General features: G+C 38.1%; 1 protein-coding gene across 4 annotated transcripts in view; it reads right to left on the reverse strand.

The window, feature by feature from the left end:
• Positions 1 to 19,145: 19,145 nt before the first annotated feature.
• The window catches only part of ZBTB14 (zinc finger and BTB domain containing 14), a 12,587-nt gene continuing 5,939 nt past the window's right edge, over positions 19,146 to 25,793 (reverse strand). The window contains exons 1-4 of one of the 4 annotated variants that reach the window (XM_032152740.2): positions 25,360 to 25,613; positions 24,551 to 24,580; positions 23,827 to 23,910; positions 19,146 to 22,771 (exon numbers count right to left, since the gene is read on the reverse strand). In XM_032152740.2, the coding sequence (XP_032008631.1) occupies positions 21,425 to 22,771; positions 23,827 to 23,829 (1,350 nt within the window). In that variant the 5' untranslated portion in view covers positions 23,830 to 23,910; positions 24,551 to 24,580; positions 25,360 to 25,613 and the 3' untranslated portion in view covers positions 19,146 to 21,424. Of the gene's footprint in view, positions 22,772 to 23,826; positions 23,911 to 24,550; positions 25,124 to 25,359; positions 25,614 to 25,793 lie in introns of those variants that run through there. The other 3 variants (XM_032152739.2, XM_058438599.1, XM_032152738.2) reach the window with 3 other exon arrangements.

Here is a 25,793-nt window from a genome sequence, read left to right on the forward strand (position 1 = left end):
TATAAATAGAAACAAAAAGATGTTAAAAAGCTGTGGGACAAAGTTTTTACTAGTTTTCTTTTTGCTTGTTTGTTTATACAAATAGTGTCAAGTTGTTATCAAGTTAAAGAATGAGTTATAAGATCAAATTTGCAAGCCTCATGGTAACTTCAAACCAAAAAACATACAACAGGTACACAAAAAATAAAAAGCAAGAAACTAAATCATATCACCAGAGAAAACCACCCACACTAAAAGCAAGACAGAAAGGAAAAAAAGAAGGGAGAGAAGCCCACAAAACAACCGGAAAACAAATAACAAAATGGCAGGAGTAAGTTCTTTCTTATCAATAGTAACATTGAATGTAAATGGACTAAACTTTCCAATCAAAAGATAAAGAGTGGCTGAATGAATAAAAAACAAGACCTGTTGATCTTTTGCCTACATGAAAGACACTTCACTTATAAGGAAACATATAGGCTGAAAACAAAGAGATGGAAAAAGATAGTTCATGCTAATGGAAACCAAAAACAAGCAGGAATAGCTATACTTATATCAGATAAAATAAATTTCAAGACAAACTATAAGAAAAGACAAAGAAAGTCACTATATAATGAAAAGGGGGTCAATATAGCAAGAGGATATAATGATAGTAAACATTTATGGACCCAACACTGGAGCACCCAGATATATAAAGCAGATATTATTAGAGCTAAACAGAGAGATAGACCCCCAATACAATAATAGCTAGAGATTTTAACACTTAAATTTCAGCATTGGACAGATCTTCCAGATGGAAAAGTCAACAAAGCAACACTGTACTTAATCTGCAGTGTAGAAAAAATGGACCTAATAGAGATTTACAGAACATTTCTTCCAAAGGCTGCAGAATACATATTCTTTTCCTCAGCACATTTATCATTCTCAAGGATAGACCATGTGTTAGGTCACAAAACAAGACTGAAAACATTTTTTTAAATTGAAATGCTACCAAGGATCCTCTCTGAACACAACGGAATAAAGCAAGACACTAATAACAAGGGGAATTTTTGAAACTACAAATACATGAAAATTAAACAATATGTTTCTGAATGATTAGTAGGTCAATGAAGAAATTAAGAGGAAAATTGAATATTTTTGTAAACAAATGGTAACGGAAACAAAACATACCAAAACCTATGGGATACAGCAAAACAGTACTAAGAGGGATGTAAGTGCCTACATTAATAAATAAGAAAAACTTCAAATAAACAAGCTAAAGATGCATCTTAAAGAACTAGAAAAGCAAGAGGAAACCAAACCCAAAATTAATAGAAGAAAAGAAATAATAAAGATTGAGCAGAAATAAGTAAAATGAAGAAAACAATAAAAAAGATCAATGAAACAAAAAGTTGATTTTTGAAAAGTTAAACAAAATTAACAAATTTTTAGCCAGAGTAAAAAATAAAAGAAAGAAGATTCAAATAAACAAAATCAGAGGTGAAAAGGACTAAAACTGATACCACAGAAATTCAAAGGATCACTGGTGGGTACACAAGTAACCATATGCCAATAAATTGGAAATTTAGAAGAAATGGAAGAATTCCTAGACATATACAACCTACCAAGATTGAACCAGGAAGAAATACAAAACCTGAACAGACCAATTACAAGTAAAAGGATTGAAGTTGTAAAAAAAGTCTCCCAGTGAAAAAAAGCCTAGGACCCAATGGCTTCACTGCTGAATTCTATGAAACATTTAAAGAACTAATACCAATCCTCTTGAAATTACTCCGACAAATAGAGGAGGAGGAAGTACCTCTGAACATTGTATGAGTGAGGCCAGTATTACCATGATACCAAAACCAAATAAAACATAGCAAAAAAAAAAAATTATAGGCCAATGTATCTGATGATTATTGATATAAAAATCCTCAACAAAATACCAGCAAACTAGACTCAACAATATGTGAAAAAAATCATCATGACCAAGTACAATTTATCTTTAGGATGTGTATTAGTCTGTTTTCATGCTGCTGACAAAGACACACCCGAGACTGGGCAATTTACAAAAGAAAGAGTTTTATTGGACTTACAGTTCCACACGGATGGGGAGGCCTCACAATCATGGCAGAAGGCAAGGAGGAGCAAGTCACATCTTACATGGATGGCAGCAAGCAAAAAGAGAGCTTGTGCAGGGAAACTCCTGTTTTTAAAACCATCAGATCTCACTCGTGATCTCACTATCAGGAGAACAGCATGGGAAAGACCCACCCCCATGATTCAATCACTTTCCACCAGGTCCCTCCCACAAAACATGGGAATTATGGGAGCTACAAGATGAGATTTGGGTGGCAACACAGAGCCAAACCATATCATTCCACCCCTGGCCCCTCTCAAATTTCATATCTTCACATTTCAAAACAAGTTATGCCTTCCCAACAGTCTCCCAGAGTCTCAACTCATTCCAGCATTAACTCAAAATTCCACAGTCCGAAGTCTCATCCAAGACAAGGCAAGTCCCTTCTGCCTATGAGCCTGTAAATTCAAAAGCAAGTTAGTTACTTCTTAGATACAATGAGGGCACAGACATTAGGTAAATATAGCTGTTCCAAATGGGAGAAACTGGCCAAAACAAAAGGGCTACCAACCCCATGTGAGTCTGAAATCCAGCAGGGCAGTCAAAACTTAAAGTTCCAAAATGATCCCCTTTAACTCCATGTCTCACATCCAGGTCACACTGATGCAAGAGGTGGGTTCCCACAGTTTGGGGCTGCTCCATCCCTGTGGCTTTGCAGGGTATAGCTCCCCTCTTGGCTGATTTCATGGGCTGGGATTGAGTGTCTGCAGCTTTTCCAGACACACGGTGCAAGCTGTTAGTGGATCTAACATTCTGGGGTCTGGAGGATGCTGGCCCTCTTCTCATAGCTCTACTTGGTGGTGCCCCAGTAGGGACTCTGTGTGGGGGATCTGACTCCACATTTCCCTTCCACACTGCCCTAGCAGAGGTTCACCATGAGGGCCTCACCCCTGCAGCAAACTTCTGCCTGGGCATCCAGGTGTTTCCATACATCTGAAATCTAGGCAGAGGTTCCCAAACCTCAATTATTGACTTCTGTGCACCTGCAGCTTCAACACCACATGGAAGCTGCCAAGGCTTGGGGCTTCCACCCTCTGAAGCAACAGCCCAAGCTGTATCTTGGCCCCTTTTAGTCATGGCTGGAACAGCTGGGACAGAGGGCACCAAGTCCCTAGACTGCACACAGCAGAGGAAACTTGGGCCCAGCCCAAAAAAACATTATTTTTCCTAGGTCTCTGGGTCTATGGTGAGAGGGGCTGCTGCAAATATCTCTGACATTTTGCCCTGGAGACATTTTCCCCATTGTCTTGGTGATTAACATTTGGCTTCTCATTACTTATGCAAATTTCTGCAGCCAGCTTGAATTTCTCCTCAGAAAATGGAATTTTCTTTTCTATCACATTGTCAGGCTGCAAATTCTTTAAACTTTTATGCTCTGCTTCCCTTATGAAATTGAATTCCACAAATCTCTAGGGCAGGGGCAAAATGCCATCAGTCTCTTTGCTAAAACATAACAAGAGTCACCTTTGCTCCAATTCCCAATAAGTTCCTCATCTCCATCTGAGAGCACCTCAGCCTGGACCTTATTGTTTGTATCTCGATTAACATTTTAAGCAAAGCTACTCAACAAGTCTACAGGAAATCCCAAACATTCCCACATTTTCCTGTCTTCTTCTGAGCCATCCAAACTGTTCCAACCTCTGCCTGTTACCCAGTTCCAAATTCTCTTTCACATTTTTGGGTATCTCTTCAGCAGTGTCCCACTCTACTGGTACCAATTTACTGTATTAGACCGTTTTCACACTGCTGATAAAGACATACCTGAGACTGGGCAATTTACAAAAGAAAGAGGTTTATTGGACTTACAGTTCCACATGGCTGGGGAGGTCTCACAATCATGGCAGAGGGCAAGGAGGAGCAAGTCACATCTTACGTAGATGGCAGGAAGCAAAAAGAGAACTTGTGCAGGGAAACTCCCCCTTTTAAAACCATCAGATCTCATGAGACCCATTCACTATCATGTGAACAGCATGAGAAAGACCCATCCCCATGATTCAGTCATTTTCCACCAGGTCCCTCCCACAACACATGGGAATTATGGGAGCTACAAGATGAGATTTGGGTGGGGACACAGAGCCAAACCATATTGGGATGCAAGGATGGTTCAACATTCACAAATAAATCAATATGATAAAACAGAATGAAGACAAAAAACATTATCACTTCAACTGATGCTGAAAAAGCATTTGATAAAATTCAACATCTCTTCATGATAAAAACCCTCAAAAACTGGGTATAGAAGGAACATATCTCAACATAATGAGAGCCATAAATGACAGATCCACAGCTAGTATCATGTTGAATTGGGAAAAACTGAAAGGCTTTCCTATAAGATCTGGAATATAGCAAGAATGCCCACTTTCACCACTGTTATTCAACATAGTACTGGGAGGCCTAACTAGAGCAATCAGACAAGAGAAAGATATAAAGGGTATCCAAATTGGAGGAAGAAGTCAAATTATCCTTGTTTGCAGATGATATGATTTTATTTTTGTAAAAACCTGAATGATCCACCAAAAAATTATTAGACTGATAAACTAATTCAGTAAAGTTGCAGGATGCAAAATCAACACAGAAAAATAAGTAGCATTTCTATATGCCAACAGTGAACAATCTGAACACGAAATTCAAAAAGTAATCCCATTTACAACAGCCACAAATTAAAATTGAATACCTAGGAATTAACCAAAGCAGTGAAGGATCTCTATAATGAAAACTATAAAACACTGATGTAAGAAATTGAAGAAGACACACACAAAATAAAAATATATCCCATATTCATGGATTGGAAGAATCAATATTTTTAAAATGTCCATACTACACAAAGCAATCCACGGATTGAATGTAATCTCTATCAAAATACCAATTAAATTCTTCACAGAAATAGAAAAAAAAATCCTAACAATTATATAGAACCACAAAAGTTCCAGAACAACAAAAGCTATCCCAAGCAAAAAGAACAAAACTGGAAGAATCACATTACCTGACTTCAAATTATATTACACAGCTATAGTAAGCAAATCAACATAGTACTGGCATAGAAACAGACACACAGACAAATGGAACAGAACAAAAAGCCCAGAAACAAATCCACATACCTACAATGAACTCATTTTCAACAAAGGTGTCAAGAACATACACTGGGGAAAAGACAGTCTCTTCAATGAATGGTGCCGGGAAAACTGAATATCCATATGCAAAAGAATGAAACTAAACCCCTATCTCATGCTATATACAAAAATCAAATCAAAGTGGATTAAAGGTTTAAATCTAAGACTTCAAACTATGAAACTACCACAAGGAAACTTTGGTGAAACTCTTCAGGACATTGAGATGGACAAAAATTTCTTAATACCCCGCAAGCACCAGCAACCAATGCAAAAATGGACAAGTGGGATCACATCAAGTTAAAAACTTCTGCATGGCAAAGGAAACAATCAAAAAAGTGAACAGATAACTCACAGAATGGAAGAAAATATTTGCGAACTACCCACCTGACAGGGGATTAAAAAACAGAATATATAAGGAGTTCAAACAACTCTATAGCAAAAAATATCTAATCATAAGATTGAAAAATAGGCAAAAGATCTGAACAAAGATTTCTCAAAAGAAGTCATACAAGTGGCAAACAGGCATACGAAAAGGTGTCTAACATCACTTATCATCAGAGAAATGCAAATCAAAACTACAATGAGATATCATCTCACCTCAGTTAAAATGGCTTATATCCAAAAGACAGGCAATAAAAAATGCTGGCAAGGATGTAGAGAAAAGGAAACCCTTGCACACTGTTGGTGAGAATGTAAATTAGTACAACTACTATGAAGAGCAGTTTGGAGATTCCTCAAAAAACTAAACATAGAGCTACCATATAATACAGCAATCCCACTGCTGGGTACACACCCAAAAAAGAATAAAATTAGTATATCAAAGAGATATCTGCACTGCCATGTTTGTTGAAGCACTGTTCACAATTACCAAAATTTGGAAGCAACCTAAGTGTCCATCAACATATGAATGGATACAAAAATGTGTTACCTGTACACAATGAAGTATTAATACTATTCAGTCATAAAAAAGAATGAGATTCTGTCATTTGCAACAACATAGTTGGAACTGGAAGTCATGCTAAGTGAAATTAGCCATGCACAGAAAGACAAACATCATTATGTTCTCATGTGTTTGTGAGATTTAAAAATCAAAACAATTGAACTCATGGATATAAAGAATAGAAGCAGCACACCAACATGGCATATTGTGCACATGTACCCTAAAACTTAAAGTATAATAATAATAATAATAATAATAAGAAAAAAAAATAAAAGCATGGTTACCAGAGGCTGGAAAGGGTAGCAGGGGTCGTGGGTAGAGGTGGTGATGGTTAATGGGTACAAAAATAGTTAGAATGACTAAGACCTTGCATTTGATAACACAACAGGGTGACTATAGTCAATAATAATTTAATTGTACATTTAAAAATAACTAAAAGAGTATAATGAGATTGTTTTTACCACAAAGGATAAATGCTTGAGGGCATAGATACCCCATTTTACATGATGTGCTTATTATGCATTGCACACCTGTATCAAAACATCTCATGTCTCCCATAAATATATTCACCTGAGTACCCACAAAAATTAAAATAAAATTTTAAAAGATAAAATACCTGCTTGTCAACCCCCCAAAAAAGAACATTACTTAAACATATTCAACTTAAACCAACTATAAATCCTTATGCTTGTAACATGCAAGTACTGAAATTTCCAGTTAAAAACAAACCAAATTTCAAAACCAACAAAATTCAAATGAACATAAATTAAAGCTGAATTATGTTGTGTTTTGCTGAAAATAGATTACTTCTTCACAATATGACATGATTCTGATATAAATGACACTATATATTTCCTTGTCTGACACCTATAGCCCACTATACGCTCACGGCTAGTGGGCTACTGTCTAGAACATTCACATATGTCTGCCTCTATAAATTGAATTGTATGCCTGCCAAGAGTTTGTTGTCTTCCTCTATTTCCACCCCAGACATGTTATGCCAGTTGTACTTGTTAATTTAAATATGAAATTTAATTCAATATTTCACAAACTGATAAATAATTATGAGAAGGAAGAGAAGGGTGGCTTCCATTTTAAAAATCTGTTGGATGCATTGAGAAAACATTGAATGGTTAAATTGTTATATTATGTATAGATGAGACAAATATAAAATATTGACCCCCAAAATTAAAAAATCTGAGATGTAATAATTGTTTCATGATGGATTTAAGTCCTCTCTCCATTTGAAAAAAGCAGTAGTATTATGAGTATGAGTTATTTAAAAAATAGATTATGGAATCTAGACATTGGGCTCACATAAAGGACCTTGGCCCTGTATCAAAATACAGGTAAATAAAGGTACATTTAAATGACTTACATTGAAATGCTTAACATAGATGCTACTTTGTTGTGTTTTTTATTAACACAACCAAACTTTCATTTGTTCAATGCCGTTTGCAAGAATGCAACTCTACATATGGAATCTACCTTTATCAGGTTTTCTTATTATTCCATGACAATACAGATAGTACCCTTCTTTGTTGTAGTATGTGTTATGGTTTGAATATGTCTGTCTCCTCCAAAATTCATGTTAAAACTTAATCTCCTAAATTCAGGTATTGCCAATGTGATGGCATTAGGACATGGGGCCTTTAAGAGAGGATTCGGTCATGAAGGCTCATTCCTCATTAATGGGATTAAGGCCCTCATACAAGGGGCTTCATATAGCATTTAGCTCGCTTGCCGTCCTGCCTTTTACTATGAGAGGATGCAGCAAGAGGGCCCTCACAAGACCAAATGTCTATGCCTTGATCTTGCACTTCCCAGCCACCGAAACAGAGAGAAATAACTTTCTCCTCTTTTTAAATTATCCAGTCTGTGGTATTCTGTTATAGCAGTACAAAAGGACTAAGACATTATAGAATCCTAAGCAAAAAATGTGGGATTTGTAAGTGATTGGTAGTTATTTCTTGTTTATAAGATGGTCTTCCCAAACATGTTTGGTATTACTTTTCATTATTATTATAAAAATAAAATTTAAAATTTATTGTAGAAAACATATACACCCCAGTGAATGTATCCGTATGAGAAAGTATATTAGGATATATACTGGATGTATCTCCAGGAAACAACTGAAAGGGCTATTCCACCATGTTTATGTAACTTTCACAAAGTTTTAGAGTCAGTTAGGGACAGATAAAGTGATAGGGTGAAAATGGAAGATTTCTTTTTTTTTTTTAATCTTTTTTTTGCCATTTAACTTTTTTCTTTTGGATGAGTTCATGTCCTTTGTAGGAATATTTCTATCTTTAAAGAAAAGGATTAAACTCTTAGTAGACTCTTCAGTTTTATCATTAAAAACTGATGTTTTTAATACCTCCTGTAATGTAAAATGTTAAAAGCACTACATTTTTTTATAAATGTATTGTGGGGGAAGAACAATTTCTCTTCAACCTCCATAGGTCCTTAGTTGGAAAAGACCCCTGTACCAAAAGACAGATTAACAAGAGAAAAACAAACATAAGTTTGTTAACATACATATTTCATATAGACGTGGGAGACACCCAGAAAATGAGTAGTTTTCAAAGAGGTGGCTGTGAATTCCAACTTATATAGGATCTTCAACAAAGAGCCATATATTTTTAGTGAAGTAACAAGTCAAAAGGAAGGAACTTTGCGTCTTTAGAGGTAGCAATGTGGGGGAACGCAAATAACTGGCAGATAAAGGCTGGTTAGTAAAGCTTGTTAATGTAGACTCCTCTGGTGCCATCACCAGGCTAAGAGTCCAAAGTTGTTGGTACTTAACTTTGTTCTCCCTGGCAGAACAGCAGGAAAGGGCAGCAGGATACCTTTTGTCTTCATAAATCTATGCCCTGCTTTTAAACAAATGGGGAACAGAGAGCTTTCCTTATCTGCCTCTTCTTGATTTCTGCTCAACAAACCTCTATATTTTAACAAGGCATATTCTGGTCTCCCGTAGTATTCACAGATGTTCATATGAATACACATTAATGTAAATGTTTAAAAAGGTATGACACAGCTGAAAGAAGTATAAATAATATTACCTTTTAAAGGCAACTTGACTGTGGATAACAAAGCCTTATAATTTTTCATCTATATTGACCTAATAAGTCTACTTCTCAAGATCTATCTCAAGGATATATACTGTGCACAGAGATGTGCACAGAGTTAGTAATAGTGGTATGCTTTATATACACAAAGCATTAAGCATATAAAAACAGTTAAAATGAAGGCTTAAATAAATTATGGTAAGTTCCAAACAATGGTATATTATGCAGAAATAAAAATCATACTATGCAAGGATATTGTTATTGAAAGGTGTTTTGTTTTATGCCATTTAATGAAAGAAGCATGATAAAAACAAATATGGGATCATATAACATGATCCCATATTTATTTAAATATATATATATATAGAAATCTGGAGAGCATACACAAAAATGTTAAGATAAATTAAGAGAAAGGCACATTACATCTGTGGTATTCTTGCCAAAAAACTGCATAATTTCAATGCAATATGGGAAAGTATCAGACAAAATAAATTGAGACAGTCTAAAATCTAACTTAACAGTACTGTCCAAAAAGTATCAAGACTATGAAAGACATGGGGAGAAAAAGGAACTTTCAGATTGGAGAAAATTAAGAAAACATAAGAAATAATTGCAATGTGAAATTGTGGACTGGATCTAATAACAGACAAAGGACATTAGTGAAAAAAGGGTGAAATCCAAAATTAAGTCTATAGTTTAATTAACAGAATTGCATCAATTTTATTTCATGGTTTTCATCATTGTACTATAGTTATGTAAGATGCTAACACTAGAAGAAGTTCACTGGGAAATTCTCTACTTATTTTCTGATCAATATTTCTTTAATCTAAAATTATTTCAAAATGAATTTTTAAAAAAATATAAATGTTAGAAACATAAAGTTAAGAAAATTTCTGAAAAAATTTGATCGAGGACAAAGAGATGAAAAATAAACAATAAGAATAAATTTAGAGGGCTTGTCTAGGGAAAGTGAAGAAAAAGAAAAAAAATGAGGAAATCGTAAATAATTCAAGAACACTTTCCAGAATAATTGAAGGACATAATTTCCAGATTGAAAGGACCTACCAGTTTCCAGTACATCCACACTAGGAAACATCACCATATTTTAGAATATGCAGGGGTGACAGGATTCTTCCAGCTTTGAAAAAGAGAAAAATACATAGGTTGCACATAAGGGATCAAAACTGAGAATAGCATCAGACTTTTCAAGATATTTTCAAAATTTTAAAGGTTTATTATAAGGTTTTAATATCTGTACTCAAATTTCTATCCTGAAAATAAATGTCAGATTTTAGGAGCAGAAATCATAGTTGCTATTATAGCAATCACTGCAAGAGTTCCCAATCCCCTGTATCTACACAAAACATGATGAAAGCCACGTCACCCTGCACATATGAGAATCTGCCTGAAATTATCTGGGGGGCTTATACAGTCCACCAGCAGCCCTATCATCATCTGAGAGAAGCAGAGAAACCTTTGCTCCCTAGTCATTACCCATCCTTTAGAACATGAATAACTGGCTCTTGGGATCATCCCCCTTTGAAATTTGAACGCATTTGGAGGTAAGGCTCTAAATCTTTCTGCAAGTCTCTGGCTATTCAATTTTACCCTTCCCAGGCTAGTTTTTCAATCTAGGTGTTATTAAAAGTGCTCAGAAAGCCCTGACTATGCAGAAACATGAAATTATTCACTTCCCTACAAATTATTTTCTACCCCCAGCCAAACCATCAATAAAGCATGAAGGTAAAATGGACCTCAAAAAGTTCACCTCTCATTCACTCTTCCACTTGAGGATGTGTTTGAATTATTCCATTCTCACACTGCTCTAAAGACATCCCTGAGACTGGGTAATTTTTAAAGAGGCTTAGTTGGCTCACGATTCTGCAGACTGTACAGGCTTCTCCTTCTGTGGAGGCCTCAGGAAATTTACAATCATGGCAGAAAGCAAAGGGAGAGCAAGCACATCTTCACATGGCTAGTAGGAGGGAGGTGGTGCTACACACTTTTTTTTTTTTTTTTTTTGAGATGGAGTCTCACTCTGTCACCCAGGCTGGAGTGCAGTGGTGCAATCTGGGCTCACTGCAAGCTCTGCCTCCCAGGTTCACGCCATTCTCCTGCCTCAGCCTCCCAAGTAGCTGGGACTGCAGGTGCCCGCCACCACGCCTGGCTAAATTGTTTTGTATTTTTTTAGTAGAGACAGGGTTTCACCGTGTTAGCCAGGATGGTCTTGATCTCCTGACCTCGTGATCCACCTGCCTTGGCCTCCCAAAGTGCTGGGATTACAGGCATAAGCCACCATGCCCAGCCAGTGTTACACACTTTTAAACAAGCAGATCTCAGGAGAATGCTGTCACAAGACAGCACTATTGGCATGGTGCTAAACAATCATGGGAGCTAAATTGCCCCCATGATCTAATCACCTCCTATCAGGCCCCACATCCAATACTAGGGATCACAATTCAACATGAGATTTTGGTGGGGACACAGAGCCTAACCATACCATTGTTCTTTCACCAAAACAAGAGAATAAATCAGGAAAAGACAAGGTGAGATCTAGAATTGGTAATCCAATTCAAGAATGGAGTTCTAGGATAATGGTCAAGGGAGGCCCAGAATGTCAGTGCCCAGCACTCTCTGAGATGAAGTTCTTCAAACAGATGCAAATGATAGAATACCTCACAACTGACATAAGGACAGGAGACTTAGACAACTAGCACTGAGTTTAGGGTGGAATTACTGGTATACACATAAAAACCTAAGGAAACAAAAGTTCTTAGCTGCAGGGAAACAACTTGCAAGCAAGGAAAATATATCATAGTATGCTAGGTGGCTCAGCTGCAACAGATTTACATATTGCAATCCTGTAAACAACAAATTTTGATTTAACAAAATGATGATGAAACTGTACTAGCAGTACAGGAGGAACACAAATGTATATAGGTACAAGATGTAAGGAAGGAAAATATCTTCATAGGAAGTCAATAGATTTAAGTCTAAATTTGAGAAATAAAACAAGCAACATAATAGAGAAAAATACCAAATTTAGCAGCTAAAAATAGTTGAAATTGAACAAGCATCAATCTCTCCTACTTAAGGAGGTAGTTTCTAATTCCTAGGAACTATAATTATTTTCTTCCAGGTAAATATTATAAATCTATTCTGTTTAGTGCTTTTCCCAAAGGGTTTTTCTACATTTCTGCAATATAGGAGGGCAGATTATCCTATTTAAAAGGCAAAATAAAACTGAACTTTAGAAGTGACGTATTTTGACGTAATGGGATTTGACCTGTGATAATAATGCAAAACATAATGCAATAACTTTTCTTTTTTTGGGGGGGTGGGGGGGAGAGTGGTGCATAGTAAGACCAGAACACTAGTAATGTGACAGCTATGAAAATAAATCTGTGTAGCTGTAATACCTCCTCCCTCCTACTTGCTCTGCAAGCAGACAGGCCTTAATTAATTCCAAGAAGGGATAGAGAGCAAATGTCAGATTCCGACAACAGATACAACTGCTTTATGTGCAAAAGAATGGTAGAGGAAAAGGTTGAAGGAATAGTGGAAATACTTGGGAAAATATTTGTGTAGGTGTGGTGTTATAGAGAGATATAGATATAGGATTTGTCCACAGTTCTTGGCTCACAACTTCCATAGCCCTTGTTATAGTTTTTTTGTTATAATGTTGGGTGTGTCGGGCCTCAGGAAATAGAATCTCTCTGACCTTCTGACAGGACTCTAACATTCCCCTGCCTTTCCAGTTGCAGGTCATGAGATCATAATTCCAGAGAGGGTCTTACCTCCTACCCTGGAGGCCAATCACATTTCCACATGGTAGTCCATAAAAACCCAAGAGGACTCGGTTGGGGAGCCTCTGGAGAGCTAAAAGGGGGTTCCTGGAGGATGGCACCCAGGGAGTGCATGGAAGCTCCATGCTCCTTTCTCCATACCTCACCCTACACATCTCTTCATCTGTATCTTTGGAAATATCCTTTATAATAAACCAGTAAACATGTTACCCTGAGTTCTGTGAGCTGCTCCAGCAAATTAATTTTACCTCCAAATCTAAAGTGGGGGTCGTGGGAAGCCCAGCTTGAAGTAGCTTGGTCAGAAGTTCTGGAGGCCTGGACTTGTAACTGACGTCTGGTGGAGGGCAGTCTTGGGGACTGAACCCTCAATCTGTGGAATCTGATGCTATCCCCAGGTAGTGTCAGAATTAAACTGGAGGACACTGAGCTGCAGAAGTGGTTACTCACTTGGTGGGGGGATTTCTGCTCCCTCCCACCCAACTATTGGTTATGAGAGTCTTTTGTGTTTATGATTGTTGTGGTGTGAGAGGAGAGGAAATATGGTTAGTGTTTTTCCCAAACCATGGGAGAGTGAGATGACTTTTTAGATACAGCTGAGACAGAAAGGAGGAGATGAGAAGAAGCTGCTAAAAGAAATGGAGAAATATAAAAAGAAATGTTAAGAAGTGCTGCTGTGTGATCTACTTGTTGACACTGATTCAGGAAAACTTCAGTAAATAACTACATTATTTTTCAATACTATTGAGAGTAAGATTTCTACTTCTTTTGGATGCATCTCCAAAAGCTGAGAAGGCCCTTAAAATAGGAGCATCCCAGGTTTACGTGGGATATATATATAAAATAGGAAATCCTAGGTTTATGTGGATTACATCAAGTGTGATTTGAATTATTTTGCTAGGAGTTGTGACAATTTGCATGGAATCATCACATTCCTCCCACTTTAAACTCTGGCAAAGCTTGAGAGATGACCAGTATCTGAACATCCCTCTCCTGTGACCTCTGAAGGTACTGAGGAACCCGCGCATCTTGTGATCACCTTTAATGCTCATTTGGAGTTAGATGGTAGAAAAATTTCAAGTAATTACATTAAAAGTGCTTTCAGTGTGTTACTCCAACTAGTTAATTACAGAATAGAATTGAATCCTGAAATAACCTTAAAGACCACCAAGTGCAATTGCCTCCTTTAAAACAAGGAAATGATTCATGAAGGTGAAATCAGTTACTCAAAGTTCTTATAAGCAAGCTAAATGGTGAGTGGTGACTGAAATCAAAGTGTATTACCTTTTACTTGATTGGTAGAAATAACACAATTATAAGGTCATATATAAGAACTTTCTATAGCTTGTCTCACATAATTCTCGCAACATTATTATCACATTTTACAGATGAGAAAATGAAACTTAGAAAGGCTCAATAACTTGTCCAAGGCCAACCAGGTAGTGGTAGAACTAGAACTCACACCCACGCAGTCTGAATCCAGAGCCCATACTCTAAATCACTACACTGGCTTTTTTACCAATACAAAATACTTTCAAAGTTTTGCAGTAGGAAAAAAAAAAACTAATCTGAGATTTTAGAGTCAGAAGTACAACGCCAAATTAAAAATGCAGCAGAATAAGGGTAGTATGGATACTGGAAGACAACTAATAACAGTAATATATAGTAAAAAAAAAAAAAAAAAGCAAATTTAGGAACTTAGGAGTTTTAAATGCAGTCTTTCAAATCTTAATCTTTTATAATTTTAGAATGATCCAAAAGCTTTATATAAATGAAATAAATAGATCCTACATGTACTTTAGGATTCTATTTCAGGCTGCTTGTAATTCAGACACCAGAATCACAGAAACTAGGTTTGAGCTCTTTTTTTTTCAGTTTGTAAGATGAGAATAGTAATACCTATTCATAATATTGTAAGCTACCTTAATAATGTATACTGTAAAGCACTCTGTAGATGTCAGTTTAATTAGTATACAGTTCAGTTCTACTGTATCACCAAAGTTAAAATTGTTTTCTGTATATAATGTATTTTTTTTTAAAGTCCTATGATTTTGTAACTCCCAGAAGTTTGGGAAAATAATGATTATATACCACTTAAAATTAATTTACCCCTACTGTTTTTCATTTCTCTTTTCTCAACCCCACATTTTATTACAGGGTATCAAGACTATTAAATGTAATCTTGTTTACACTAATGCCAATTGATCCAGGAGCCTTCCAATCTGGTTAATATTTCCTGTTTTGTATTGGCTGGAAGATTACAGAAACAGAATAGCCAAAACATTACACATACTTTAAATTAAATTAAATGTAAACAGCCTAAGAATGAAACATAATACTGTTTCCCAAATGTCAAACTTCTAGACATCTCCGCCATCCTTTTTGAAGTCAATAATATTTTAAATCAATTATATCTGATTTTAAGGCTGAACTTCTTATCTATCCCTGTTTATCTTTTGGAATAATAAGCAAGAATGGTGTACATGGGGCAGTGAATCATTTGCATTTTGGCAGAAATTACGAACGATTATGCAACCAGCCTAAGGTGGTGACATAGCCTGAAAATAGTGGAGGCAGAATCTGAATCCCAGTTTTCTAACACCTTTCAGAGAGAAAGGCGGCGAGGAGAGGATAGATAGGGAGCTCTCCTAACACAGAAGACCATTTTTACATAGGCCTTTACATAGGACCATTTTTACCTTGGCCCCCGACTAGATGGCCTTTGGTCTTGTGGGTTTTGCTTGGCTCATCGCATAATGGAACATGTGAAGAAGGCTAACTGGTAGCTTTGTGTTATATTGCAATTATCCGTGACATTCTACCGGCAGTTTTTCATATCATGTGGGGGCAGCCTGTACACCTGAAGCAAGGTAAAACAATATTGGTTTAGTATTAGTACCCTGCATGGGAGACATTTTGGAGAAATAAAAATCTAAGGACCAATTTAGTACAGAGACATAGAGACAGCTGTCTGCATAAACGCCTCTTTCTCCAGTGAGAAGAGTGTTTGCCATGTGCCAAACAGCGGTCTGAACTCAGTAAGGACGTGTGCAGGGCCACAGCTGCACATTTTGTGGCTTGAGGCTAACAACACGGTCACTAAGGGCACAGGCTCTGGAGGCAGATGGACCCGCTTTCCTGTCCCAGCTCTGATAAGAACGATATTGGGCAGGATTTTTAACTTCTTTGAATCTTGGTGTCTTCACCAGTGGTAATGAGTACCTACCTCAGACTTGTCATAAAACATAGTGATTGTGTATATAGTGCCAAACCTGGCAAACATTCAACGTATACTAGGTTTTATTATTAAAATCCTAACCCCTTGACTATCTCTTCTGTGACTGAAGTTCAAAGTCAGTAGAAAAAAAAAAAAAAGTAATGACCACGGGAAGCTCCTGCCTTTCAGCTGAACAACACAGAAAATGAGTGAATTCCAAGTGAGTTTAATAGCATAGAACACTTTCTCAAAACTCCATCAACATGACAAGCAGCAGCTGATCTAAAACCATCAGAAGACATATTTTTTTCTTTTCAGATTTCCATTAGCTTGCTTGTTATCCTATCAAGACTGTCAACCTTAACTGGTCAGTGGGCACTAAGGGAACATCTGCGGAGTCAGACACTACTGGACATACTCTATTTGCTCATGGTGCTTCCTCCCTTAAAACCTTATTAACATCCTTGCCCAAAGTCACTGAAGCCCAGGTTATTATTCTTTACTCCTCTCGTTTTATTTGCATCAGTATCTTTCTTGATGCAAGCATCTATTATTTTAAAGAAATATATCTTAGCCTCTTATTACTATTCCTCTTGTTGAAATCCAGTATCAGTTAGGGAAAATGAGAATCATTCTATGGAAATGGCAATAATTAATAGATATTATTTTCTCAGTATACATTCCCAAAAGTCATTTAAGAATGTTTATGTTGGCACCACTAATCACTAACCCATGACAACTTATTAAAAATTCCTACTTTCTAAAGTATATTCCATGAACTGGATTAAAATACATAACATGGCAGATTTTTTTTTTTAAATAGCAGTTTGCCTATTTGTGATCATTACATTATTTTTAAATCCTTGTAAAATGTTGTAAAACTTGGAAAGATAAGCATCTCACACTGGATAACTCCCGGAGGGCAGGAATGGTGCTGGTCTTGCTCACTGTTGCATTCCCAGCGCATAGTCCAATGCCAGGCACATACAAGGCATTCAATGACTGACATACTTTAATCTTAGGCTATAAAAAGTACTTCTGTGTACGTTTAGTAGAAATATCCCCCAAAGAAGAGCAGAGTGACTCAGCAAACTGTTATTCTAGAACTAAAAGGAAAAAAAAACAGAATTAATGGATGTAGTCTAGGCCCCTTTGGGGAGAAAGCAACAGATCATCTTGGAATTAACTAGAAATGGAACAGTTGGGTGCAGCCTGAAATGCACCCAATTTTAGAAAAGCATACTACAAAAATATATTAATGTATGATTTCATGTATGAGATTCAAAAGCCAGCTCTCAAAATTGCAATTCTGGTTCTGCCATTCTGGTTCTGCCATCACAGATGTTCCCAAAGAAGAGAAGGGAGCCATCCAAAGAGGCCAGTGTTTACACCGACTACATTCCAATGATTTACTTTAAAACGTACACGATGGGAAATTACAAAACCAAAAACAACATGTAGACGAATATACAAGTTTGTAAGACCAGAGTCACAAACGGATCGAAGCTTACAGAAATACCAAGACAAACACAGTGTCTGTAGACATTTTCAGTTAATAACACTTAATGAGGTCTAGGTCTACAGCTCAGGGCCAATGATTGTAGAACTGAGAGATGCTTCTCAGCTTCTGTCTGCTCCATTGGGAATGCTCTTTAGGAAGCGGGGAACATTTACAGTGAACCTAAAAAGTGTGGATGCTGGGGTTAATGTATTTTCCTGGCCATCACATTAATCCTCAGCAGGCTGTGAGGCAGAAATACTTACCATTATTTTAGAGATGGTGAAACTCAGCTGAAGGTAGTTAAGAACTTGTCTGAATTTACAGTTACTGAGGGGCAAAACCAGGATCCAAATCTAAGTTTGTCTTGTAAAGTCTTTCCATTAAACCTCACCTCCTCGTTATACTGAAAAGATTTAAATGAATATTGGTAAGTGGGAATATCTTTTGAAGAGATCATGAAAACACCCAACTGCTAAAATCTGTCACAATCCAGATAAATTATACCCAGGGCCCCTAAGATGAGATCAGTATGGCGACCTTTAAGGAATCATGGATAACGGGTGATGGAAAAACATTTTCAAAAAGAACATGTAAGACCAGACTGGGAAGGGGCACACTCACTCTAACAGCTGGGGACCAAAACTGCTTCTGCCTTTGCATCTCCAGGGTCCAGCCCGGTGCCTTGCATATGATGCTTAACACAAGTAGGCAACATGCTATCTTTACATACCTTAAGTAGATGCAGGATTAACCCTATTATAAATAGTTCCCAAGGGGAGAGAGCTTCAGTTATGAGAGGGTATGCAAAAATGGAGACAGACTTCAAAGGAAAGTGGGAGCTTTCTGTTCTTTGCTGAACAGCTCTCTGCCTCTGCCTAGGACTCAACCCTACACCACAATCCTTACTATGTACCAACTCTACTACAATTGCACCCCAAGGCTTGCTACTCTTGAGAACAAAACACCACTAATAGCATTACTATGTGACAATGAATCCCACCTTCCAAATGACTTACAGGTAACTACACAAAATAACCCATTAAGTTGGAAACTACATAAATTTCCATCATTTCCCCTCATCTTAGTCTTTTTTTCCTAACAAAATAGGGTGAATTTGTTAGTATCAACCTCACTTGATGGCGACCTCTGTACTTTCTAACAATTCTAAATTAGTGATCAAGTTAATGGCTGGCAAATTACTTTACATTTAAACTTCCTAAATTTCTCCTCTTCAATCAGTGCCAATACGATGCAAATTAAGCACAAAAGCTAACATCAAGTTTGTGGCATTCTCTGTAAAAACAGAAAAAAGTCAATGATTTGTAAGTAATGAAAAGGTAGTAATGTTGACACTTAGACTTGACCTTCCTCTTACATTCCAGATTCAGAGTAACCACATTTCAGAATTAACTCCCTAGGGTGTTGGAGGTAACTTGAAGACTCTAACATGATGGCTCCACTATGCAGGGGACTACCAAATCCAGCCAGGTGTAGAGGCAGTGTTACTGACCAGGACCCAGCAGACAGTAGAGCTGCCGTGATAGGATTCTGCTGCCACCAAAAATATATAAAGGAAACAGGTGCCCTAACACACATACAAACCCAGTACCAGTGGCAGAAATAACACAAATACATTTCTCATGCAAAACAGGCTAAATGATAAATATTTGCATCATATAGACTGTGGAATATTAGCCTTTCTTTTTGGGGGTTACCACCATGACTATGTGGTTTCAACGGAGATTAATATCACATGTTTAACTTCAACTCTGTAAAGCCAGGATGAAGCTAGCATAGAAAATACATTTCGGTAGAAATCTGGGTATGTGGAAGGTTGCTATGAAAAAATGAAAAGAGGAATGATAGAAGTATATTTTCTTTTATACACAAAAAATGAAGTCCCAAAATATGGTTTGTTGAAGTAGCTATCGATAAGATGTTAAAATTATTTTTCCTTTGCTTTGGTTAAAACAGCCTAGGAACGGCAATCAGTTCCTTCTATAAATAGCATAAAAACACAGTGCCAGGACTACTTTTAGAACAGAATAAACAACTTTCAAGAAAAGAAATTAATTTTAAGTAAAATTAAACATTTTACCAATAACTAAAATTTTTAAAAAGGTAGTATCTTCATCCTAACATCTTGGGCATAACACACACCAATTAAAAAAATAAAATTTCTTTCACGATAGAATTACAGGTGTTAATGCAACAAGCTATGGAGTGAAATTACTTTAATTTTTTTAAAAAAACCTAGCAATGAAAATTGAATTTGAAAAATTGACATTTTCTACAATTCTACATATTGTAAAATAATTGACTAATAGTTTTTTACAGAACACAATTCAAACTATTGTTGTCATTTCAATATATTCCTAAAGATGGTTAAAAGAACATTTAGTATACCAAAACTGGAACAGTTTATAATTCTCATTTACGGCTATGAAAAGGCAATCAACTTCTATTTAAAACTGTAACCAGTGATGAAATATACTTCAAAAACATAAACATTTGGTCTGACAATCTTTAATATTTGTTAAAAACAGTCTGATGTTTGTTGCTGATGGAAGTTATTTTAATCCAATGTGCAAAAAAAGTGCAGCTGTCTACTTTTTACTTGAAATACATAAGACCGACACTATTATTTACACACTTAAAAGATTTTAAATTTATTAAGTAAGCATACTGCATCTCCTTTATGGATAAATCATGTGCCCCAGAAAGCCCCAAAGCTTGATGACATTCTGTAAAGTTACACAAATGTATCTGAAGAAGTTATCTGTTCTTGTCCTAATTCTGATTCTAAATAAACATCCAATTTCAAAATCAATTAAGATTTTAATCTAGGAAATCCTGGGATTGTTACACATGTAAAAAACCTTATCTCTGAGAGCCTTTTCTATTCTTCTTACCACAGGTCCACTCACAAATCCCAGCTGGTGTGGACTGGCACTGCCCCAAATAAGAGGAACCTAAGAGCTTGGCTCCAAGACCCCCCACCATCCTGGTGGGTTTGCTTGGCCTTTAGGATGTGTGACTACAGCTTTTGGGTAGGTACAGGGCAATCAAGATTGAGGAAGAAACACTTCAGCAAAGCAACCATTATTTGTCCACAAAAACAGTGAAAAATAGTGATATAAAATTAACAAACCAAATATAAATCTAACGCCATTCTGCATTTCCAGAACTTTTTTTATATTTGCACGGTGTTCTTGGTCAACCACTCACCAATTTTCTGTGTCTATCTGAAGTACTTTCATTAAGTTATTAAAACTGCTCTTTTGACCATAAGTCACACAGAATTGTGATTAGGAAATCAATTTACTTATTACTCTGTGCAGGGCACCTGCTAGGGTGGTGACTGTAAAGGAATTAAAAATGGAAGTCTCTCACTTCTAAACTGGACACAGTTCTCAAATTAAAATAATAAAAAAAAGGAAGAGGGGTGCTTACTGGCAACATTAATACTAGACACCAGACAAGACAGTGAAACGGTTTGGTCAGAACTGAGGAACACCATTTCCTTGAAAAGTCTTAAAAATACCTAACCAAGCACTGCCTGAAGTCCAGTGAGTACAATGTTCCATATGTTTCCACAAAAATATAGTAACTGGCATTCACTCATTATGATCCACGTCATCTCAGTCTCCACTTTCCAAGCAAAGTGTCCCTGTCCCACCGCCTCTAGCTACAGGCTATTGTCTCCAGCTGCTGTTCTGCTTCCGCAGCCATCGCTGCCGCCTGCAACTGTTCTGTCTCGCTCTGGATGGCACTGGGGGTAACCTGCTTCCTTTCACTGTGCATATTGTTCTCATGCCTTTTCAGATCAGACGCCTTGGCAAATGCCTTGGTGCAGGAGCCACACACAAAAGGCTTTTCCCCTCTGTGTCTTCTTTCGTGATCCTTGAGGTGAGACTTGTGTTTGAAGGCTTTGTCACACATGTGGCATGCAAACGGTCTTTCATTACTGTGAACTCTCTCATGCTTCTTTAAGTCTGGGGCACGGATAAATGATTTTCCACACACCTCACAGCTATAGGGCTTATATCCCGTGTGGATTTTTAGGTGTTCTTTCAGGTGGGCCTGTGTGGTGAAACCTTTTGTGCACATTTCACAAACAAATGGCCTGTCCGCCGTGTGGAGTTTCTCATGCTTCCTCAATCTGCCTTCATCAGAAAACGTCTTCCCACACGCCTGGCAGGCAATCTGCTCCCGATGGTGACCATAAAGCAAATATTCAAACTTCATGTCACTGGTGGCTGTTGTCCAGCCTGGTGTCTGTTCATCTTTCACTTCACTCATCCCATCATTAAATGTTAAGGCTTGAGGGGTCTGGGACCCCAAGTCTTTTGATTCTGGGGTCTCCATGGATTCTACTTCCTGGCCGTAGCAATTGACCTTCCGAACTTCCTCACTCCCCAGCTCTTTCAGGATCGCTTCCTGAACCCTGAGCGTTGTGGTGGGCGACTTGCCGTCCTCCTGACTCGGGGGGGTGCCTTCTACTGTGTCATCAGAAGGACTGTCATCCTGATCCCCGATTTCCTCTACATCATCATCCTGGGTGTCAGCAGCATCTCCAATGGGGCGATTTATTTTGAGGCAATACTTACTTTTGGACTGACCATTGTTTTCATCAGGACTGGAAACATCACGCTTCTGAGAACACAGTTTATCCAAAAACCGGATACCAAGAATCTGACCCGATGACATCATTAAGTTAACATCTTCTTTTTTCACGGAAATCTTTGCTGTGTACATGTAGTTCAGGACCTCTTCAAATATATCAGAACGAAGAAAATCTATTTCTATTACTGAAGAACTATCAACCTCAAGCTTCTTGAAAAGCTTTTTAAAGTAGGTGCTGCAGGCAGCAAGAACACATCTGTGTGCTCTGAATTTCACATCCTCAACCACAATAGCAATATCACAAAATTCTCCTTCCAGGCGTTGCTCATTTAGTGTTTTCAGAAACAGAGTTTTATGATCATCGTCATTGTATTTAATGGTTTCAGACATACTGATGAAAAACTCCTACAAAAAAAAAAAAAAAGAAAGTTTAGTAATTATAAATAGTACTTTTCCATACAGAGAACACAGTCACATTTTCATTTCCTGGTCAATCTATGGAACCTAACAATTTCAGAAAGTCAATGTTAAGAGTGGTCTTTGAATATGGGTAGAAAAGACTGATCCCAACTCAAGGATCTCCATATTGTTACTCCTATTCATCTTCAATTTACTAAGTATTTGCCTAGTTATAGCCCAGGCATTGTTCTATGTGCTTTACATGTTTTAATTAATTTAATATTCAGGTAACCTCATGAGGTACGTATCACTATCCTCATTTTATAGACAAAGTTAGAAATCTGCCCAATATTCTATAACTATTTAGTGAAGAGCTGGGACTTAAATGCAGACAATCTGGCTGCAAAACCAGTGCTTCCTGACAACTAGAGATAATCGAGTAACTCAAACTCAAGTTTTAAGAAACAAGTTCAAGGGAACGATCCTCTAGTCCTGTCTGTTGCACCTACTCTTATTCCATCTACTCTATGGAGGATTCAGCAAAATAATGAATTATGTTATACCTCCTTGACAGAAGGAACAAATTACTATTGCAGAACTAGAAAGGAACATTACTGCCAAAATATCCCATTGAGTGTTGTGTTCGAGTTTTTCCACAGCACTTTTGGGCCACTTCTAAATGAAAGTCAAGGTTTAATCTGACCTTAAGAGAATCAGATGACATTTGGGAAGTGGCTTTGTTCTCTCTAGATGCCAATCTACCTGCATCGACATAAAAGTGCCATCAACACCAGATGTACGTACTTGATAAGTGCTGAGAGTATTTTATAAGCAAAAATTTGGAACTGGCATGAAAGATCTCTGTCATCATGTTAAAAAATTGATCATCTTAAAGCATTCTCTATGTTTCCTTTTTAAAAACATTGTTTTACTTTTATTCGGCTAAGTATTTTCCCCCCAGACAAATAGAAGTGTTCATGCACAATCAGAATTGGTATATATATTTTAAAGCAAATGCCAAGTCATTTTCATCAAGATTTAACATCCAAAGTTATAGTTACCATGAACAACTCAGGCTATTATCTTAATGCCTTAAACGCCAAAATCTTCAGATCAGAGTAACTCTGATCAGGAGCACGCCAGACCTACAGAGGAAAGGACAAACAAGAATGAGGTAGGATCTTCCTGTATCCCAAATCCTAAACCAAGAATTGATTTTTTAAAAATAAACTTTCCTGTTCCCTCTCTTGTACATTTTCAGGTTTGGGAGAGGGGCAGGTAGGTGGCTGGTACATCAAGTGCAGTTCTGAACAGATATGGACTAGAACAGGTAAGGGCTGTAGCACTCGGGCATAAAGGGGCTGTGCCCTAGGAACTGGAAGGACGGGTTGGAGAACCATTAAGGGATTTCTCCTCACACACTAAGCCCATGTCCATATTTGTACAGAGGTTGATGGCTACACAGATACAGAAAAAAACAAGTTCACCATGCCCCCTACACCCATCCCATTTCCCGCTGGGTATGTTAGCCCTCTACATTTTTCTCTAGGCTCATACAAACCTAGAGAAGTATATACCTTTATAAATAAAGCTATAGAAGTACATAAACCCAACAGGTAACATGGGAGGAGAGGGAACAATGATTGCTTTTTCTTTCTGCACCTGTGTGATAATAGTACACACGTTTGTCTTTAAGACTGTATTTGAGAAATCCAGGTGTTTTTACCTCTATCCCTACAGGAAGGGTGAAAGAATTTTAGCTTTTTTGTGAGTTTTAACTCTTACCGGAAGAACTCCATCCTGCAGACCCATATCCTGAAAAACAAAAAGTTTCCTCTACTGAACAGTGACCACACAGATAAGTTATTTGGTGTGGTAGGAGCAAAGGACTGGGCTGTAATAGTCTTAACACAAAAACCATGGAACAAGACTCCAACCTGGAGACCAACACCTTGAAACCCATAATAAGCTCCTTCTAAAGAAAAGTGAACACACCGAGCTGCCCAGCGTAGAAGCGGGATGTCTCATCTGAAGTTTGAAGTCAGGCAACACTTCCAAAAGATGATTCTGACTTCATCATTCTACGTGTTTCTGCCTCTCTATTCCCTAGAAGCACCCAGGCCTGTAACCATCCAGACACTAGGCAGCCCAGGCAAAAATCTTACACTGTGACACTACTGTTGTCACTAACTCGTCCTAGGGCTTGTGGGATAAAAGTGCATGGGACCAGAGAGAGGAGTGGCCTTAGAGTAGCTATGACAACATATCAATGTGGTGGTGGTGGTGTTTTGGCTAGTGTGTACTTGGCCACGCACCCCCTCCCCTCTCTCTAAGATGTATGAGACTTGGGAGACCATGTGTGTCCAACGCCGCCTCCTCCCCGCCCCGCCCCCCTTGCCATTGAGATGTTCCAATTGCTAAGTTCAGGTGAGTCAAAACTGGAAGACAGCTGTTGCCAACATCTGTGTAGGCAGGTGTAGCCCCAACACCACCTTCATGATAAGGCTGCCCCTTCCTAATTGCTCTCCAAACTGCGGGCGCGCTGAGCCGCGTTACAGTGCAGGGAGCCGGGCTTCCCAAAGCCAAAAACTTACATAAGCAGCCAGAGCCACCTCCCCTGCCCCGGGCAGCCCGACAATGGCGGCTGCACGACTTCCTTGTTGCAAGCTTTCAACTTCGGAGTGGGGAGGAAGCAGAGAGCCAAGCGCAGACCCAAGAAGCCCTCAAGGCGTATGGAGTCCTCGCTCTCAATTTCTTTGGGCCTGGGAGGTGGGGAGTGGAGGAGGCCGTTTGCACTCCTTCCCAGACAAAAGCTCCCAGCCTGGGAGCCAGGTGGTGAAAGGGCCACTTTCCCTTTCATGATCAGACGTCGAGCGCAGGCTGGGGACCGCGGCTCGGAGCGCGCAGGGAGGGACTGCGGCCCGCGGCGGCCCCGGCGGCGCGACGAGCGGGAGCGGGCGTGCGACCGGCTCCGCAGCCCCGCGCCGCGCCGCGCCCCGCTCCGCCCGCGAGCCCGGAGCTCGCGCCC

Source organism: Hylobates moloch, unplaced genomic scaffold (genome assembly GCF_009828535.3).
Source record: "Hylobates moloch isolate HMO894 unplaced genomic scaffold, HMol_V3 SCAFFOLD_5, whole genome shotgun sequence".
In the NCBI taxonomy this organism is placed as follows: Eukaryota; Metazoa; Chordata; class Mammalia; order Primates; family Hylobatidae; genus Hylobates; species Hylobates moloch.